The following is an 18,851-nucleotide window of genomic DNA, read 5'->3' on the forward strand; positions in this document are numbered from 1 at the left end:
TGTGTTTCTTCAGGGACCAGTGCTGAAACTGCCAAGAGCTACTGTCTGCTTCTCAGGTTCCTTTGCTCCAAATGAGTATTTTGTACCACCCTTATACCTTGAGCTATCTGTCCCCTCAGCAGTCTAATTTCTGCTTGTTCAACAACCTTCCATTATAGAAAAGAGTGTCCTCTCCTTTTTCTTCTGTTTCTTCCCATAAGGCAGTTAAAAGTGCAGGTAATTAAAATTATTTTCACTGATATCAAGTTCTATGGTGTTAAAACTAGCACTTCCTCTATTCACATTCAAATTACTTTTTTTATTTTTAAAAAAAAAAAACAGATTCAGAAAATGATGCATGAAAATGAGCAGGTGCCAGACACTGAGAAGCTTGAGCTCTGGGAGTTCAACCTGGATTTAGAAGAACATGAACGAGCACAAACAGAGGCTGAAGAAAATGTGGCCAGGGTACGGCAGAATGGGGGAACACTTTGGAACTATCCGTGGAAAAGAGAGAAATGAGTAAATAACACAGGGCTATCTCAAAGTTGCTGTTCACTGCTGAGAAGTAGAAAAACAGAAAAGTAAAGTCACTTTTTGAAGCAGGTGGTGCAGACAAGGCAAATTTGAATATGATTTATGCCGGAAACTATAAATCTCACTGTGTGGCCTTGGGCATGTTGCTTAAGTTCTAGAATGATTTTCTTCTCATAGAAAATGATGCCTTCAGTACTATGCAGATAGTTTTTGGAGAAGATAGCAGTGATAGTCTAAGATGATGAAATATTGATAATTCATTTCATTTGTTAGTCTTCTTTCAGTAACTCAATGCAAATTGTCCATATCTTGTTACTTTGCACCACATCCTGTTCTCTTCTGTGTTTTCAAAGGTGAGGAAGGAGATTGAGATGGAGACTTTATTGTACTGCTACTTGCAAGATTTAATCAAATATGAGTGCTGGGATGTCATGTGCGTAAAAGAACGTGCAGTTAAGGTAATGTCTGCTTTCTAAGACATCTTCTGCAGTAGTTTATTTAGTCCTTATGGTACAGACACAAAATAACACATTTCTGATTTGCTTATGGTGTGGGAAAAACTTTATTCTTTCCCAAGGCTCAAGGAAATCTTTTATTCTGTTAATTTTTGTCTGGAGGATTTTACCTTCTAAGGTGGAAACAGTGCTAATAAGCAAATAGGGAACTCTTTAATTCTTTGATCTCAGAAAATATATTTACACAGTATTGCTAAAAGGAGAAGAAAATGCTGTTTTTCTTTTCAGTCTATATGACTTCTGCTACAGAGAATATAAAGGCAAAATTTAATCCTGATTTTGCCTGTTTTAAACAGAGGGAGATGAGTCAAACTGGTGATACTGGATTATCCCAAGAGTAGTGAAAGACCAAGTCATTTTACAAAAAACCCCAAACAAACTAGTTCTGGTTTAATTCTGTGGATAAAGATGGATAAAGAGAAAAAATAGATTATTTTTTAGAACTGTATTTAATACATTGTCTGTACTAATTGATCCTCAATTTTATTCCTGATTTTAAGCAATGTGTAACTGTTTAGCATTCAGGTATTGAACAAATGAACTGATAGAAGCATTCTGAAGAACTTCTTACTTTGGTTTTTTTGTATTTTAAATTTGAGCAGTGCTTCCATATGGATTGTCAAGTGAGTAATTACCCACTGAAGGAACGTAGTAAAGAAGAGCTGGAAACTTTGAAGAAAGCTCTCCAGTTAAAGAGGACTGAAACAGCTAATCTTAAGGTACAGATCATGATCTTCTGATCTGGCATCTTATCACTTCTTTATCTAGTTACATTCCTACATTCCATTTTCTTGCTGTAGTTGGCTGAAAAATTAAAAAACATGAATAAAGGTGAAACATTGTCAAAAAACAGTAATAGTCTTAAATAATCACAGAATAGCTGAGGTTAGAAGAGCCCTTTGGAAGTTATCTAGTCCAACATCCCTGGAGCATTTAGTCAGGACTTTGTCCATTGAGGCTTCGATTATCTCCATGGTGAAAGGACCCATAAGCTCTCTGTGCTACCTTTTCTCATGTTTCACAGCCCTTGCAGGAAAAAGAGCCCCCCAAGCCTTCTCCTTTCCAAGGGTAAACAATTCCAGTTTTCTCAGTCTGTCCTCACATGTAAAATGTTTAAAATCTTTACTGATATTACTGGCTTATCACTGGACTTGCTTCAGTATTCCCACTATTTTACTGAGGAAACTGCAAATGGACCCAGTATTCCAGATATGATAATTTCAACTTGTATTATTTTGATCACTGAGCTTAATTGAAGAATATAACCTCTAGAATTTTTTTCACTGTGTGCCACTGGATCGTGTACAAACTTAACACAGTTGCCATTTTTCTGATCTGCAGGCTCAGAAGAAAAATCTTGAGGCTGACTCTGAGACTGCTTTATCTGAGGAAGAAGGAGAGAAGGCAGCAGAGGAAGTGGCTGATGATGGTGCACCTCACTGCCTAAATGGAAGCCTGAGCTCTCAATATGGTGGGAACACATCTATCCTATATCACCAATGTGACTTACACACTAAGGAGCAGAAACTCAACCAGACAATATTATTGAAGGTAATACCTTCTGAAACCTGTTTTACTGCAGTGACACTCTCATATCTGTTGGTTTTTACAGCAGTCACAGCCACTGTTAGATTTTGGACATACTGACACTAAACAATGGAGAGTCACACCACTCTCTGAATAACTGAGACAAAAGCTGATAAATGCACACAGTGCTGTGGATTTGCCAGCTTGGGTTTGGAAGAACAAGATTTCATGAAATTGGTTATCCAATTTCAGGGTATCTGTATCCTTTTCATGGTGCATTTTAGTAAATCGACATAGTAAAAGAGACATATGCTTTACTTTCTTTGAAGTTCTACTTTTCTTTGTTGAGATCAATTCTTTATGCTAAAAGAAGAATTTATGCACTAAGAATACATGCTTTTTTAGATGATTATAAGGTCTGAGGTGTTCTTAAAAAGTCAGTTTTTCCAGTGTTTGTTTGTTTAACAAACACAAGGGCACATTTTACTTACATAATAGAAAATAGGACAGAGAATCACATAAAAGCCTATTGAAGCTGCAGGCTGCATCAGGAAAGTATATCCTTTGCTCTGCCTCCCTGCACCTGTGATTTACAGTCTCTAGATTTATAGGTCACATGCTTTTTTTCTTTGAAGTTCCTCCTTCTTTCAGCTGAAATGGGCCAAAAAAAAGCCTAATTGTTTATCTACCTTTGGCAGCAGCATATTTCTTTCAGACTCTTTCTTAAATGCCAAGTAGTGTAGAAGAAAATGAATAAAAATTTCTAGGGGAAAAAAAATATTTCATCTGCCTAAGTCCATTTAACACAGCTTGAACTCTACACTTACAGTTTTCACAAAAAGGGTTTACCAGTTTATCTCCTTGTCACACACACAAATACACACATTCATGATTCTAATGGCTTGAGGAGTAGTACATAAACATGGATGTATGTGACCTGAACAGTACTGATGTTTCCTTTTTTGTTATTTCAGGATGTCATTTACAAAGTGAAAACTGCTTTTAATGAGGAATTTGACATAGTTGTACAACAAAAGAAGCAGGAGATAGCACAAGTGAAAGAAAGAAACCTGAAGATCCAAGCAATCTTGGAACAGCTTGAACTTCAAGTGGAAGTGTGGGAGCCAGTCCTTACAGATGACGAGATGCCAGAGCGAGCACTCACTGTTCAGGATTCAGAGGTGTCTGAAAAATACATCTCTGTATTTCACCCATTCAAACCCAGCTCTCTAATTCTTCTCATTTCCAGACATTGTGTCAGTACTGAAAAACCTTCAAGAAGATGTGTCTGTACACTTAAAATCATCTTTTTGGCTCATTTTTTTTCCTTTCTTTTTTAGGGAGAAAAGCCTTAACGAGTCCATCTGAAATGAAAAAATGTATGCAAATTTAATTTATTGATGTTAAAAGTTTTCAAAATGTCCATAAATTAGATAGAAATTCTTCGTTCCTGACATTCAACCCAGGCTTTCAGGAATTGTTTCCATAGTTAAGGGTTTTTCTGTTTTCTCTGAGTGCCATTTTGAAACAAGGTAGTTTTCAACTAAAAATCAAAGTATTAGAGCATACTTAATAATGTACTTATAAATTCAATTAAATATTTACAAAGGAACAACATATTTCTTATGCAGTATATGCCACTGATCTTACCTGCTCATGTGGTCGATCTTTTCCCATTTTTCTTTGCTCTATCACCAGTCCATGTTATCCCACTGTAAGAAAAGGCATAAGCAAAACAACTAATTTAACAAAAGTTATGGTAGTTTATACTTTAGGATATTTAAATGTAGTTTCTGTATCTGTTCAAAAGGAGAATTTTCATCTTGAGGAATATTGTCATAGAGCAGAGATACTGCAAGCATTGAGAATTTGTATTACACCACTGTCATGGTTTAACTCCAGTCATCAACTATACACCACACAGCTGCTCACTCACTGCCCCATCTCACCAGGGTGAGGAAAACAATTGGAAGGGTAAAAGTTAGAAAACTCATGTGTTGATATTAGAACAGTTTCATAACTGAAAAAAAAATAATAATGACAACAGTGATAATCATAATGTAATCAATGCAATTAAAACATAGTCATTAATGTAATTAAGAGGAAAATAATAAAAAGAGAAAGAAATAAAACCCAAGCAAAATAACTAATGCAAATGAAAAACAATTGCTCAACACCAACCAATTGGTACCAACATACCAATCCCCAGGCTGTGGGATGCACTGTACACCAGCTACTTGGAAGAAAATTGACTCCATCCCAGCCAAAACCAGGACCAGCATTTTTCCAAAGGTTCTTAGTCACTGTGACCACATTTGGAGAAAAGAACCCTGATATGAACTTCATTTTCTGCCTTCAGATTAAAGCTGAGAAATACATGACTCAAGAGGAGAAAGAGCAAGCAGAAATGCTGGCTAAGCTTGAAAGGGAAAGACGCCTTGCTGCTACGGTAATTAAAGTGTCCCTTTCTTATATAGGCTTATTTAATTAATGCAGCACTGAAGCATTCCAGTAATGTAGTATGGGAGAATAAATTTAACCTGGTAGGTAATGATGATATGTGCCTTTTCCTTCTTATTGTTATTTACATTCAGAACTACGTAGGTCAGCTCTGGGGAGAAAAGGTAGTGTTAGACTCAGTTTTTAAACATGTGCTTAGGGGCAATTTAAAATACTATATCAGGTGGTTGGGAACTAGATACCTGTCCAAATTCATGCTACTCCTCAACCAAGAGCTTTGTGTTTGGTAAGTGTTTGTTGATTCAGCAGCCTTTGTTCTCTGTGGTTCAGACTAGAAGAGTGTAGTGCTTTCCTCTGGCTTTAAAATGCATCTGTAAAAAACTAAGATGGTTCTGGCCCCAAAACAGATACACAGCTACATGTCCCTTCATCATAGCTTGTCAGTTGGCCAGGAGTAACCTATGCCTGTGTTCTTTCCAAAACTGCCACAATGGCAGTTTTAGTAATTATTTGGCATATGAATATTTTACCAGAAAAAATGGAAATTTTGGGATGTTTTACACACAGTCCCAAAAAGCATCAGTCTGCTAGTGACATACTGAATAATCCAGAGGTGAACACTGTTACCATCCCCAAAATTTGCAGTTGCTACAGTTCCTTTTGTAGCTTCAAGTTTTTTTTGTGGTTCTTCCGAGGACGATGAAAGACTGCGTGCTCTTCATGACATGATGGGTGGAGTGCTGGAAATCAGGAAGGAAGACATTTTGAAAATGGTGAGATGTGTTTCTGCCATGTCCTTTAGGAAACTTGTGGGCTCTTCTGGCAATGTGAAATTCAACCAGCAAATAACTCCAACCTCAGTGACAGAAGAAAGCTGTAGAACTGTAGAACTGCATTATCACCAGATAGACTCCTTAAGAGAGCCTACACCAAAAAAAAGACCACCATATTCTACTGCCTGTGTAGAATTACCTATCAACCCCTGTTCCTATCACAGTGGAATACTGTAGGAACATCATCTATTTAATGTATCATCTATCTAATATATTACCATTATAACAACTGTATTGCTGAGGGAAGGGTAAATCATCCATGGCTGTGATCTTAACAGAAAAACACTGTATTTCATTTAACTCACCAAATATAGGTTGTACAACAGTGGAGGAAGGAAAGGATGTGAAGGAGTACCACAGAAAAAGAGTAGGGCAGACCCAAGCACTCCTCTGAAATTGATCTGTTTTGGAAAATTAGGACTCCACATAGAAATTTACATTGGCATGGAGTTAGGTTTGGGGTTCTGAAACAGAAAATGTGGTGTATCTTGTACTGCAAGTAGTATTTGAGTACCAAATTCTTGTATTTTGCATGATCCAGTAGTGAATTCCCGTAAGCCAGTGAGTCTAGCATGACATATATATATACACACACACAACAAAATTACTTGTGCAAGTAATTATAGTGTATATATACACTAGAGCAACAGAATATATATGTTACTTTGACTTAAGGCTTGTACCTTTTGTTAAATTTGGGGCATGCTGTAGTTTGTTAGTGTGCTGATGTAGCCTTAACATTGCTTTTTAAGCATATTTTTCTTCAATATTTCCAGGATATTCCTCCACCTTCTTTTACATCTAGACCTGAGGATCTTTGGACTGAAGAAGAAAAGAAAATATTTGATGAATATGAGAAAAATGTCAAGGAACTGAATGAAGAAAAAGAAGAATATAGACAGGTAAATTAAAATGAGGAAAAGATAGGTTTGTTCACAGTGCTCATGACCAAATCTTCCAGTCTTTCTCAGAAGCAACTTCTAGAAATGAATACTAATAAATAGGATAAACTAAGAAATTGTCATCAAACATCATGTGGCATATTAAATAAATCCTACCTTAGACAGAATTAGGCAGTTTCCACTTATAACAATTACTATGGGCAAAAACTTGTAAAAGTTGTGATATGCTAAGAAGGTAGCTTTCCTTCACAAATGTACCAGTATTTCTAAAATATGTTTTTCAGGTTCATTCCCAGAGCTGCTGATGCCATACACAAATAATACAATTATATTTATTCTTCAAAGTGGTATTAGAACAACATAACTTTGTAGCCTGGCAGAACTCTCTTTCCAAACTAGTAATTTCTGTGGTCTTTTGGCTGATTTATACAGTTCTATATTGTGCATTCTCCATCATCTCATATATATATATATATATATATATATATATATATATATAATAAAGAGAGACATCAGAAATCATTTATCCCTCCAGATGTAATATTGCTGCTTGTTGCTGCTCTTGTTCTTCCCTTCCTCAGTTTCTGAGAAATGAATGGAACAAACTTGAAGCTTCCATCAAGGAAACAACACAAAATTTTGATGAGATTGTATGCAAACTCTCTGAAAAGAAACTGAAATCAGATATGGCCATCTACCAGGTATTGCAAAAAGCATTCATTTTTCATCTCTGCCTCTGTGCAGCAGAAATGTTAACTTTTTTTATTACAATCATTTCACAGGAAGAACTCAAAATAGTCAGTCTCATTTATGCTTTATTGCTGGATGAAGAGTTGGACACCAGAGAAGCTGGACTTCATAAATTCCTTACGAAAAAGAAGAAAGAAAAAGTAAGTTATCATGTGGAATGCTGGTGCTAGGAGTAATGTAATGTTTACAGTACAGTTTCATGTGAAGTTTGCTCTTTCCAAACCAAATCTTGCCATAAAGGACTTCTGACAATTCACAGGGTCATTGTTTTTGGTTTTTTTTATTTGTACAGGTGACATACATTATAAATACCTCTGATTTTCTTAATAGGTACTCAGTTCATCTGGAGTTCTTTGGTAAAACTTCATACATTCAGAAGGGCATACTGCTATTTGTTTGCTACATATAACATTCTTTAGTACCTGCTATCAAGTTGAAAGTACAGTAGTAGATCTGGGTTTCAGTGCAAGTCTTTTACTGTCTCTTACTATAGTCTGCAGGTTGGTTCTGGCTTTTGGGAGAATATTATCCCATTTGCTTTCTTTGTCTTTGTGGAGCTGTTCATGAGTCCACAGATAATGCCCTGCTGCCTCCATGTACATGTCAGATGTCCTGCTCAGCCTGTGCAGAGCACTGTGTTTGGAGCTGGCAGCAGCCCATTGTGAAATGCAGGGAGGGATTCCAAACAGGCATCTAGCCCCCACCACTGAATTGTCTGGACTAGTTTTAAAGCCATCTGAGGTCAAATGCATACCATCTTAACGATCTTAAAATTTTTAATTTTTTTTTTCTTCATTTTCTAAATGGTCCCATTGGTACAACTTTTGGTCCCTGAAAACTATCAAATACAGCAAAACTGTCTCCCCAGCAGAGCATTAGCATTTAACAGTCTCTATAAAACATGACTTTAGTATCCTGACACATAGCAGAACTCTGCCATGACAATGGGGAAATTGCATTCTGAAGTTAAGAACTCTCCAGTGAACAACATTTGAGATTTTTTGACTGCTCTTAACTGAGATTACATGAAAGTAAAAAGAAATCCCTATAGAAAAAAAAGATATCATCATATGTCATTACATTCAGTGTTTCAAAAGGTTTGTATTTCTTACATAAATTTGTTACATTCTTAAGCAGCAGGTTGCTTTAATTTCACAGCTCTTTATCTTCTAGAAGTATCTACAAGTGACCCCTGACGAAGGCATTATACAATGACTTAAAATAGCTCATAAGGTTATCTCTAGAAATAAGGTGTCAGCTTCATCACTGTATGTGAATGGCCATTCACTGCTTCTGTTGGCTGTTTCATTCCTGAAATCTTTTGGCTTTACTATAGGTCAAGGGTGCAAGAAAAATCCTGGCTGCAAAATATGGTGTTGAGGCTTACATGGGCCCCTATAAAGATGCATTACATGAAGAGCAGGTGAGACTCTCGGACACAAGGAGTTTCAGAAGTTAATGTTGCTCATAAGTGTAAGTTCAAAAGTTAATGTATCTTCATAATGAGAAGAATGTACTTCTCTGTAAGCAAGAGTTCTGGCCAACTCACTGATCAATGAAATCAGGCAGTAAAGGACAGTGTGTGCGTAGAAGAATTTATGAAACAATGCAGATTCTTGTGATGTTTGGGAGCACTTGGAAAAGCACTGTATCCTGTATTTCTAGGATATGGGCAGGTTGATACTTTAAAAAAAATACTATTGTGGTAACAAGAAAGCTTTCTTCCCCACCCCCAGAGACTGGAACTTGGTTTTATAAAGGAGTTTGCTGATATACCTGACGATCTCCTTGAGGAACTTTTACAACTTTACAAACATCGTCCAGAGTAAGATCCCCTCCATTGTTTAAATACTGATATTTCTTGTGAGTGAAGAATGAGAATACTATTTATTCTAACAGTCCAGATTATATTGCCTGCTTTTTATTGGATAGTTAACAAGAGCTAATTTCCCATCACACTAGCAATTGTTATTTTGAATATACATTTCCTCATTCACTCCACAAAATCGATTTTAAATGCAATCTAAACAATCATCATGTTCCAAGACAACATTCTTATTTTTTATAGTCTTACCTATTTGCCTTTTGCAAAAGATTGAGAATATGAAACATTCTTAGTATTTTGCTTCTTCTGCGCAAGAGAAAAATACAAAGTACATCCTGTCTGTGCTTTGTGTGTACACTAGGATCCCAAGGACAGAAACCCTCCTTGATGCAGCTAACCCCTATGTGAAGGGATCAGCTAAGGATTACCAAGATGCACTTTCCCTTTTAATGAAAGCCATGGATGAACTGGATAGTCCTGAGCACATGCCTAGTGGCTTAAACCAGTCTGTGTGGAAACGTTTTTGTCTAGCCAGACGAAATAAAATAAAGAGTGAGGAGCTGGTATGTAAAATTCTTTATTTTGCCTGTATACTTATTGATATTTTTGAGTCTTAAAGTTCAGTGGAGTTCTCATGTAGGGTCAAGCTAGTGGTGAAATAACAGTGCAGGATACATATACTCCACTGGCCTTTGAAAGTTTGTTCTGCCTATATTCAATTCAGCATAACAGGAAACTTGTTCTTTAGTTCTAACTGTCGTTCTTAAGAGGAAAAATTAGCATATTAATATGGATGGATTTTATCATGATTGTGACCTTGATATGGTTTCATTAAAAATAAAAAACCATCATTTTCCTTTCCTCTATTCATACCAAAAAAGCCTATAAGGTATTTGATTCCAATTATCAATTGAAGTCAATCTCTCCCATAAGCATTCTACACTTGCACCAATGCATTCCAATAATTTTCCAGAATATAAAGTGCAATTCTTAACAAAAGGTGTTTCTGGAGATGCATTTGTTCATTATAAAAGCATGAACAAATAACTCTGAATTGTGCAGAGATAGCTATACATTAAATTTGACCAAAAGAGAAGCAAATTTGATTTCCCTTCACATGAATAAACTGTGCATATATGAACAAATAATTTCCTGAGCAGAGTACAAGGATTGTAACCTTTTTGTCTCATATGATCAACTGAGATTCTCACAATACTGGGCTGCATATTTATGTATGCAGTTACCTTCTTAAGAACTTATCTTCTCTGTCCTTGAAGAAGCTTCCCCTGACACACTGACAAAGTTGAAAAAGTTGGGAATGTCACAATGTTGCTTGTGTAGGTGAAATGGAAGGCCCTAGCACTGGCAGAGATGCAGGCCTGTCACCGGAGAAGAGTGGATGAAAATGAGAAGATTAAGTCAGAAATAGAGAACACTTTCCAAGAACTCACTTGGTAATTTTGTGTCTTTTCCTATATTCAGCTGACCTTTAATAGTCCACTAACACAGAACCAAAAGTTACAAGCAAAATTATACACCAGCACTGGTGTCTGTTCTTCAGCACTCTTTTATTTAGGTGTCATTGCTGCTTGGAACTGCAATATTTGATATTTTTCATCTATATAACATAATTTTCACATTCATTATCATTCAAGAATAAATTCCAAAGTAAAATATACAGGAAAATGAGCCCTGGCTGGAGGCCTCTTCTGTTTTCTTTTCAATTGATATTAAGATTTCTTTTGAGTAATAACATTTTCAGTCAGATAATGTGCTAGAGTATGTTAAACTGAATAAGTTTAACATAAGTTATCTGGATAAAATGTACCACAAGTTTCAGATTTTGTAGTCACTTTAGCAGCAAACAGAAGACAGAGTCTGTCAAAGAGTAATCCCTACATGAACATACCACCTACCAGTAATAAATATACATGTTGAGAATCATGGGAAGATTTATATAATTCCATTGAAATCAATAAATGCTGGTTTTGTTTTCTGCCATTTTAGGTTGAAGGAGGAGAAGATGAAGCTTCAGCAGAATTTGACTGTCCAGTTTTTGCTCAAACAAGGACAGGTGGAATTGGAAAGTACTCAGATCCCAGACTACAGTGATGCTGTTCTCATTGATAGGAGTGTTGTTGAAGAACTGAATTGCAGTCTTGCGGTAATTTACATTATCTGGAGGAAATTTAAGGTTTCTAAACAAATGTATTGTCCTTCAGAGGCTCAGCTTTTTCTCCAATTTGACATTTAGTTTCAATTCATTACAACACACCAGCAGGCTCAACTGTAATCTAGAAGCTATTAAGAATTCTCTAATGTCTCTTCTCTTGATGTAAAGATTGCAGTGCAGACTGCTTTCTTGATGTTTGATCAGTACAGTTCAGATCAATGAAATGGTGACTATTTAGACACACCATCACTTACACACACATTTGTAGCTAGAAAATGCTAATGTCATGGGCACGAGTCCAAAAATTCCCTTGAGGCAAACTAAGTCATGTTAAGAAGCATTTGAATAGTGGCTTACATTAAATTTAAAAATTATTATTGTGTTTTATGTAAGGTGAGATTGGTGATGATACTTAAAACAGTTTTTCATATCCTCGTGAAATGTTCTTTTTTTAGACATTCTAGCTGTACAAAAACTACTGCACAAAGCCTTCAGTACCATCTGCAAAATACCTTAAACAGGGCAGTCTTGTATTTTGTAGACCTAAAATGTCTTTCCATTCTTATATAAGATAGATGGAGGGAGAGATTAGTTGTCATTTTCTTCATCTATTTCTATCACCTAAGGCTGTGACACAGAGCATGAAAGAGAATAAACTTCCTTAAAAGATAACCATCTGCAACAAAGTCTGGAAAGAGACTGCAATATAACATGTTTAATTGACTAAAATTATGACTTTGGAAAGTTGCCCATCTTGTTGCAAACAATTATTCCGTAATCTGTAAAGTGTGTTAATTAAGATTGATCTATTTTTTTAGGCTCAAGGAGAAAAAAAAATTACTGCCATGGTAGAATATAAAGAGTTCTCTAAAGGGATAATACAGCTGGAATGGGAGCACAAGAAAATGAAAATGCAGATAGAAGATCTGAAAGAGAAGGCTCGGAATATTGTAATACTACCTATTTCAAAAGATTGCCAGCTAGTGAGTTGCTTTTACCGATTAATATTTTAACTGCAGAAAATTATGCTGCCTGTACCTGTAAGAAAGATCGTTTATATTTATACCTCATAAATCTCTTATTACTAGAGAAACGTGATTCCTAATAGGTCAACAATTCAGCTTTCAAAGGGAAGTCTTACTCATGAGATTGAGCAGTGATAAAATTCTTTGGGATATTACAGTGAAAATTAAGGCAAAATTGGCCTTAACTCTTACTGTCTCAAAATTGGCGTTGAATAAGCAATCAGGATTTTGCAGCCACAAAGAACAGACCGCTTAAATGGAGCAGAGTCCTTTTTAAGTGGAAGGTCTGAGGTGCCCCCATCTGGTATCGCACAGAAGTACTGTAACTTAGCTGTACCCGGAGGCTGAGCGTTCTGACGGGAGCTCACCGAGTCCCAGCCTCTCACTGCCATTTGCTGGCTCAGCGGCAGAACGGGGAATTCTGTTTGCCATGCCCGGCAGGCAGGAGGGTGCAGCCGGCCAGCATGTCAGCACCTACATGGCTTTGAACAAGCCCAGCTGGCAGGCCAGGAAAAAGAGGTAAAGGTTGTGGGACACAGCCAAGGGTGCCACTGGGAGAAGAAAGGAAGAAGAAAAGTCGTAGGGAAAGCCCGAGGGAACTGCAGTACGTGATGCAGAAGAGTGTAGGGAAATCTTATGTTGATGATGTGGGTGGCATAAAGGTTTGGAGGAAGGGATGTTGAAGGATGGGCAGGCTGGAGATACAGCAATGGGGACAGCTGTAAAGCACAGAGAAAAAGCAAAGTGTTGGACAGAAGGTAAGAATATTGCAATTCAATCAGAAGATTAGAAGAAAATTCAAAACATATGCTTTGCTTCATCTTCATTTGTATTGCTGCTTCACAAAATGCTTGTTCTGAATAACAAGACTTTCATAACTAACACCAATCACCAGAACAGTCTTCCAAAGAGGTGATATGACAGCGCACTGAAAAATTCCTGTGGCAAATTTATCACCATTTATAACCAGCTGTTAGCTCAGTTCATTAAACTGATGAGCAGAACTCTTGCCCTTCAGAGAGAGTTAAACTGCCCATAGTAAAGGCATTTAACAGTTTAATCAGAATGTGAATGCCCTGAGGGAATGGACTTATGTCACTTCTTGATTAGAAGTATGGGGTTAGTGGGAAAGACAAGGTAACAGATACCCCAACAACAGGAATGGAAAGAAAGACGGCTTAGATAAATGTGTGTGGGCAAGGACCTGAGACCATTTGGAATGAGGGCTGTTAATGAAGCAGTGAATGAAAGAAGCTCAATCCTGTAGGCATGGAGCCCCTTCTGGGTCTTGCCTGTTTCTCCACCTCTAACTAGAGCAGTCCACAGAATTCTGCCTGTCACTTTGGTGGGACAGTATTCTAGAAGGATGAATCTACATCTACAGGAAGCTATCTACTGCCTCTTATAGATCCATAAAACATTATGGGGTTTGTGATTTGTCATTTGATAAAGATGTATTTTAGTAGCAGTGTGCTCAAGGAAAAAAATCAGTAAATTCTCTGATATATCAATTACTATGCAGATAGAACAATAAAAGAGGAAAGAATGATTAGGACTAGATAGAAAATAACAATTTTCCTCTCAAGCCTAATGACAGACTCTCCTAGGCCTCCAGCTGTGTTAGCTTAGATTACATTATAAGCAAAAGCATAGCTCAGGGTTTTTGACAATCTCAGCATACTTGTTTGGCCCTTGTTTCTATTATAAATATATAATAGATAACATCCTTTTTAACAGCTGCACAGTCTAGTACTCACTCACTCAGCTTCCAAGTGTATCCTTACAAGGTCCCTTTATGATCACTAGTAAGCTTTACCGCTGCAGAATTCCATTTTTTCTGAGTTTCACATAGTATGATTTTCTTTATAGAAGAATGGGATTATTGAGAATTAACAGGCATAAGGTAATTTCTTTCTGGTTTCATTTCTTCAGTTCCTAACTGTGCAGAACTACGACACTCATATTGCTCAGCACTTAGCAGGGATGGAGCAGAGCCTTGGAGTCATGGATAAGGTAAATCTAAGGGAACTACCACATCTGAGAGACACAGCCTTAGTTTAAATGCAGCTCCTTGCCTTCATTGGCAAGGGTGTTGCAAAGAATAAGTTTGATATAGGCATGCTAACTCAAGGACTGTTGGAGTACACCCATAATAGCATATTAGATAGATAGATAGATAGATAGATAGATAGATAGATAGATAGATAGATGTATAGATATAGATATATAATGTATTTGTCCATCTGGCTTTCAAGACTTTCCTCAGCTTGAGCTGTGCTGTCTACAGCAGTAGTTCTCTAATGTTTGGAAGCAGTCATCATACATGCATTGTTGCAGAGATAAAGCCTATCTATTTGCTCTATTACTGGAATTAAATACTTTCCCATGCTGAACATCTGCATTAGCAGAATGCAGATCTGCTAATCACTTCTTACACAGCAGTGCCTATAAAAGTCACTCTTCCATTTCTAATGAAGCATTCTTTCAATCTTCTCTGTTTAATATTTCTCTGCAGGACTACCAGCAATGTATCCCTCCCCTCTGTATTCAAAAGAAGATACATCAATCTGATTTGCTGGCTACCTAATGTATTTCACCAAATTATTACTATTAAGTGTTTCACTGGATTTTCTCCAAGTTGTGCTAGTTGGCATCAGCTTCCTCTTCCTCTTAAAGCTTTAGTATTTATCTTGTCCCTTTACGGCCCATCCATCAGCTTTAGCAGCTCCCAGCAGCCAAGAGCATGTCCTTAACTTATGGATTCCATTGACTTCCTTTTCTCCCTTTGCCTTTCAAGTTTTATCTTTAATATATCTCTATTCCTGACCTATACCTCATTATCCCTTGGCTGCTCCTTAAATTAGAACTCCATAAACTGAGATACTATGTGTAAAAGACACTTTATAAAGTAAAGGTTACAATGTGCTACTAGTCAGATCAACATACATGAAAGTTTATCAAGCTACAGCACAGTGCTTGAAATTCTAGCTTTTCATCATAAGTTTTTCCGAACAGTTTTTGTATGACCTCATATATTTGCTTTATTAATCTCAAAATGGACAGTTGCACAGGAAGAATATGAAGAACCATCAGAAAAAAGTCAGAGAGCTGAAGAAGCGCATCCGTCTAAAAGAGCAGGCGAACTACGAGCTCAGCCTGCAGCTGAAGGAAATGCTTGTGTCTGTGTCAGAAAGGATGCACATCTTCAAGGCAGCTGGTGAGTCCAGTGATGCACTTCAAGACACAAGCAAAGGATGTTCAGAAAATAACTCCAAGGCTGGCCAGTGCTGAGGCCACCTGCTGGCCACCAAGGCTGGCCAGTGCTGCTGGCCACCATCAGCTGAGGGGCAAGGAATGCCTGTCTGTTCTTGTATGTGCACAGCGAGCAGAGTCCTTCCTGCAAAAACTAACACAGTTACTGAAGAGTTACCTGGAGACTCCTGTGGCCCGCCTAACCAAAGCTAATTGACTGAATTCCTGAAACTGTTCAAGTCAAAGTATTACAGTCATTAATAACTTCATTAGGCAACATGCTTTCATTTTTTCTGACAGCTGTTCAACAGGCTTCTTCCCACCCTTCCAAGAGAACGGAGGAAGTAATGTGGAGCTAAGAATAGTATTCACTTTTAGGAAAACTTATAGAAATCTTTCCACTAATGGAAGACAATTACGGATTTTCAAAATAGTGGGTACTTGCTAGAAGCTAAAGAAAGCATGCCTAGTGCCTTTTAATTTTTTTTTTTTTGCTTTATTCAGTACTATAAAGGTTCTTAAGCCTACCTGTGAGCCTTTTATAAAATGCTTGCTTATTTTATACAGAATTTGGAATAACCCCAGGACAGGTCCCATATTAATACAGACTACATATCCCCTGTGAGCACAGGCTAACACTAATGCTTTTTTTTCTACAGACACACGGGACATTTCTGAAAAGAACACGAGGCAGCGTTACCAAGAGATTTTGAAGCAGAAATATCTACGGGACCTTGCCAGGGAACAGGAAAAACAGCTTAGAATTCCTCAGTTAGAAGCTGGAACTTGGAAACCAAGAACACGCCATATTGTTTCAAAATCAGAGTCTAGGTAGATGAATAATACCATGGTCTTATCTAAGGAAGAGTTTTGACAGCTGATTCTTCTCCCTGAACTCTTCTTTCCACAAATTGTTTCTTCTGCAATTCCTTGAAAAATAACTTCCATTTGAAAGATGCATGGTTGCCTGATTTCTATTTTTTACACCTGGTCTTACCCCCATTATATTTCAGTTGATGAGATTTATTTCTACTGGTTTTATTATATCAACCATATGGCTCATTACAGAAAACAAATGATACAAGGAATTGTAGACTGTTAGAAAAGGTGTATTTGTATGTCCATTGTTTGCAATATGGAACTGTAGAATTTTTTAAAGATAAATCCATCGATTGGCATCTGCTACAATTCACATCTGTGGATTTGAAATAATAATTTGCCTTTGTGATGGCACAGGTATAGTTTTCTGAGCAGATGTAGGGATGCTTCATCCTGACCAAAGGCAGCTGTGCCTTATCTTGGTATAATCACCCACAGCCAGCAGGAGCTGTGGCTACTGCCAGGGGCAGAATCACAGGAAAATGAGGTTTGGAAGCATCTGGCATCCTCAACTAGTTGCTGCCATCTCCCACCCCTTTACACTGAGAGGCAGTGTATTCTCCTGTCAGCTCCCTCCACAACAGCTAATAAAGAATGTGTGATAGTTAACTACTGCTGGAGCCCTACGTACCTACTCGGGCATTCTCCCTGCTTTTGATTTCCCTGCTCTATGGTGTGTGTCAATTCTTCTTTCATAAATTCACATGGCATCTAAACCTAGTTCACTGCTTTGATACCTTAGCTTACAATTCTACATCTGTAAGAAAAAGCTCTTTCAGTTGTGATCCTGTACCTCTCTTATTTGCTTTACCATCTCTAACTGGGATTTGTATGGATATTACAACTCCTTTTGTCTTTCTGCCAGAACTGCCCTAGAAGCAGCACTGTTCCAAATGCACCAAGGACATTGGAGAAGATAACTGGCCCCTTCACCAGGTGCCATCATCTTTTTGCACAAGCCTAAAAAGGCAGAGAAATAGTGCTTTAATACTCAAAATGTGATTTGCAATAAAGGTAGTTCTGCATTCTCTCTGGACAGCAACAGTCAGTATTCCTAAGAACAAGATGTAGGTACAGGCTGAAGCCTAACGAGCCTTACCAATGGTTAAAAGGTTCTGTATGATCTTTGGTTTTCTTTCTCTTAAGCTAAGAAATTACACCCTTATTAAGGAAACAGGATATAGCACCTGTAAACAGAAGAGGTAGGGTACAACCAATAAGAAAACAAGATTCCTAGCAGGGAGAGTTGTAAAGTAGTTAAGATTTATGCATTGTCATACTTGAGAAGCAGTTGTTTTAGGGAAAATAAAAAACAGGAGTGACCATGATGAGAAAAAAAGCAATTTCAAGTTAAATTAAAAAAAACTTTTTAAAAAGGCATTTATTGGACAATAAATGAAATGGCAAAGATTTATTCAGTTTTATGAGGCTGTGTTTGAAGCAATCCCATTAAACAAGGCCTTGTTTTTCTTATTTATTTGAAGAGAGAAAACACCTTGGCTCTCAGATGTAGTAGAAAAGTAGAAAGTTGGTTTCAATTTTCTTGCCTTCCCTTCTACTACCTCAGGCTGTGGCAGAATGCTTGAGACAGCAGCCTTGAAGAGAGTGTCTGGAACAGTACCTGAAAGCAACTACATTTACAGCACATTTCCCTCAGTAGGGTTAAAGACAATGAGAACATCTTGGCTCTGGAATATTAACATCATCAAAATTAGTTATCTTCACTTAACTCACAAAATGCTGTCATTAGCCTTCATTGGCTGACTGGCACCAGGAAGACATTTGCAAATGGGTGTACCTACAAACAAACCGAACTCTTCCCCATCTGAACATGAACAGAATTGAAAATTTGAGTTATTTCGATACCAGCAACCATGCAGAGACTAATAAAAAAATGGACTGCTTTCTACCTGTTAAACTAGGACTTAATTAATTTTTATTAAATAAAAATTCACTGACCAAGTCATTAAGCCAGATTCTCCAAAACATCACCGGTTTGATTTTTTTTCCATTAACTAATGCTTTTTACAGTGCCTACTGTATGTATGTACATAGCTTTACAAGTATCTCTGGAGAAAACCTCCTAACCCCAAAGCATTAAGTCCTTTGTCTGACCAACACTTCTGACATAATAAGAAAGTATTCAGTCTTTTCTGCTTTTGTGTCTGTGCAAAGAAAGCTCTGCAGCTGTAGA

At 37.3% G+C, this 18,851-nt stretch overlaps 1 protein-coding gene across 1 annotated transcript in view; it reads left to right on the forward strand.

Annotated features, from left to right (window-relative positions):
- Positions 1-16,613, forward strand: part of CFAP43 (cilia and flagella associated protein 43) — a 42,393-nt gene extending 25,780 nt beyond the window's left edge. Inside the window, exons 21-39 of the mRNA XM_062496635.1 lie at positions 322-447; positions 870-974; positions 1,634-1,750; positions 2,373-2,582; positions 3,533-3,739; positions 4,918-5,007; positions 5,714-5,791; positions 6,628-6,753; positions 7,335-7,454; positions 7,536-7,643; positions 8,840-8,926; positions 9,240-9,328; positions 9,690-9,891; positions 10,670-10,782; positions 11,336-11,492; positions 12,320-12,484; positions 14,459-14,539; positions 15,590-15,743; positions 16,438-16,613. Of these exons, the coding sequence (XP_062352619.1) occupies positions 322-447; positions 870-974; positions 1,634-1,750; positions 2,373-2,582; positions 3,533-3,739; positions 4,918-5,007; positions 5,714-5,791; positions 6,628-6,753; positions 7,335-7,454; positions 7,536-7,643; positions 8,840-8,926; positions 9,240-9,328; positions 9,690-9,891; positions 10,670-10,782; positions 11,336-11,492; positions 12,320-12,484; positions 14,459-14,539; positions 15,590-15,743; positions 16,438-16,613 (2,511 nt within the window). The remainder of the gene's footprint in view (positions 1-321; positions 448-869; positions 975-1,633; positions 1,751-2,372; positions 2,583-3,532; positions 3,740-4,917; positions 5,008-5,713; positions 5,792-6,627; positions 6,754-7,334; positions 7,455-7,535; positions 7,644-8,839; positions 8,927-9,239; positions 9,329-9,689; positions 9,892-10,669; positions 10,783-11,335; positions 11,493-12,319; positions 12,485-14,458; positions 14,540-15,589; positions 15,744-16,437) is intronic.
- The last annotated feature ends 2,238 nt before the right edge of the window (positions 16,614-18,851 follow it).

The sequence above is a fragment of the Cinclus cinclus genome, chromosome 7 (genome assembly GCF_963662255.1).
Source record: "Cinclus cinclus chromosome 7, bCinCin1.1, whole genome shotgun sequence".
NCBI classification, from domain to species: Eukaryota; Metazoa; Chordata; class Aves; order Passeriformes; family Cinclidae; genus Cinclus; species Cinclus cinclus.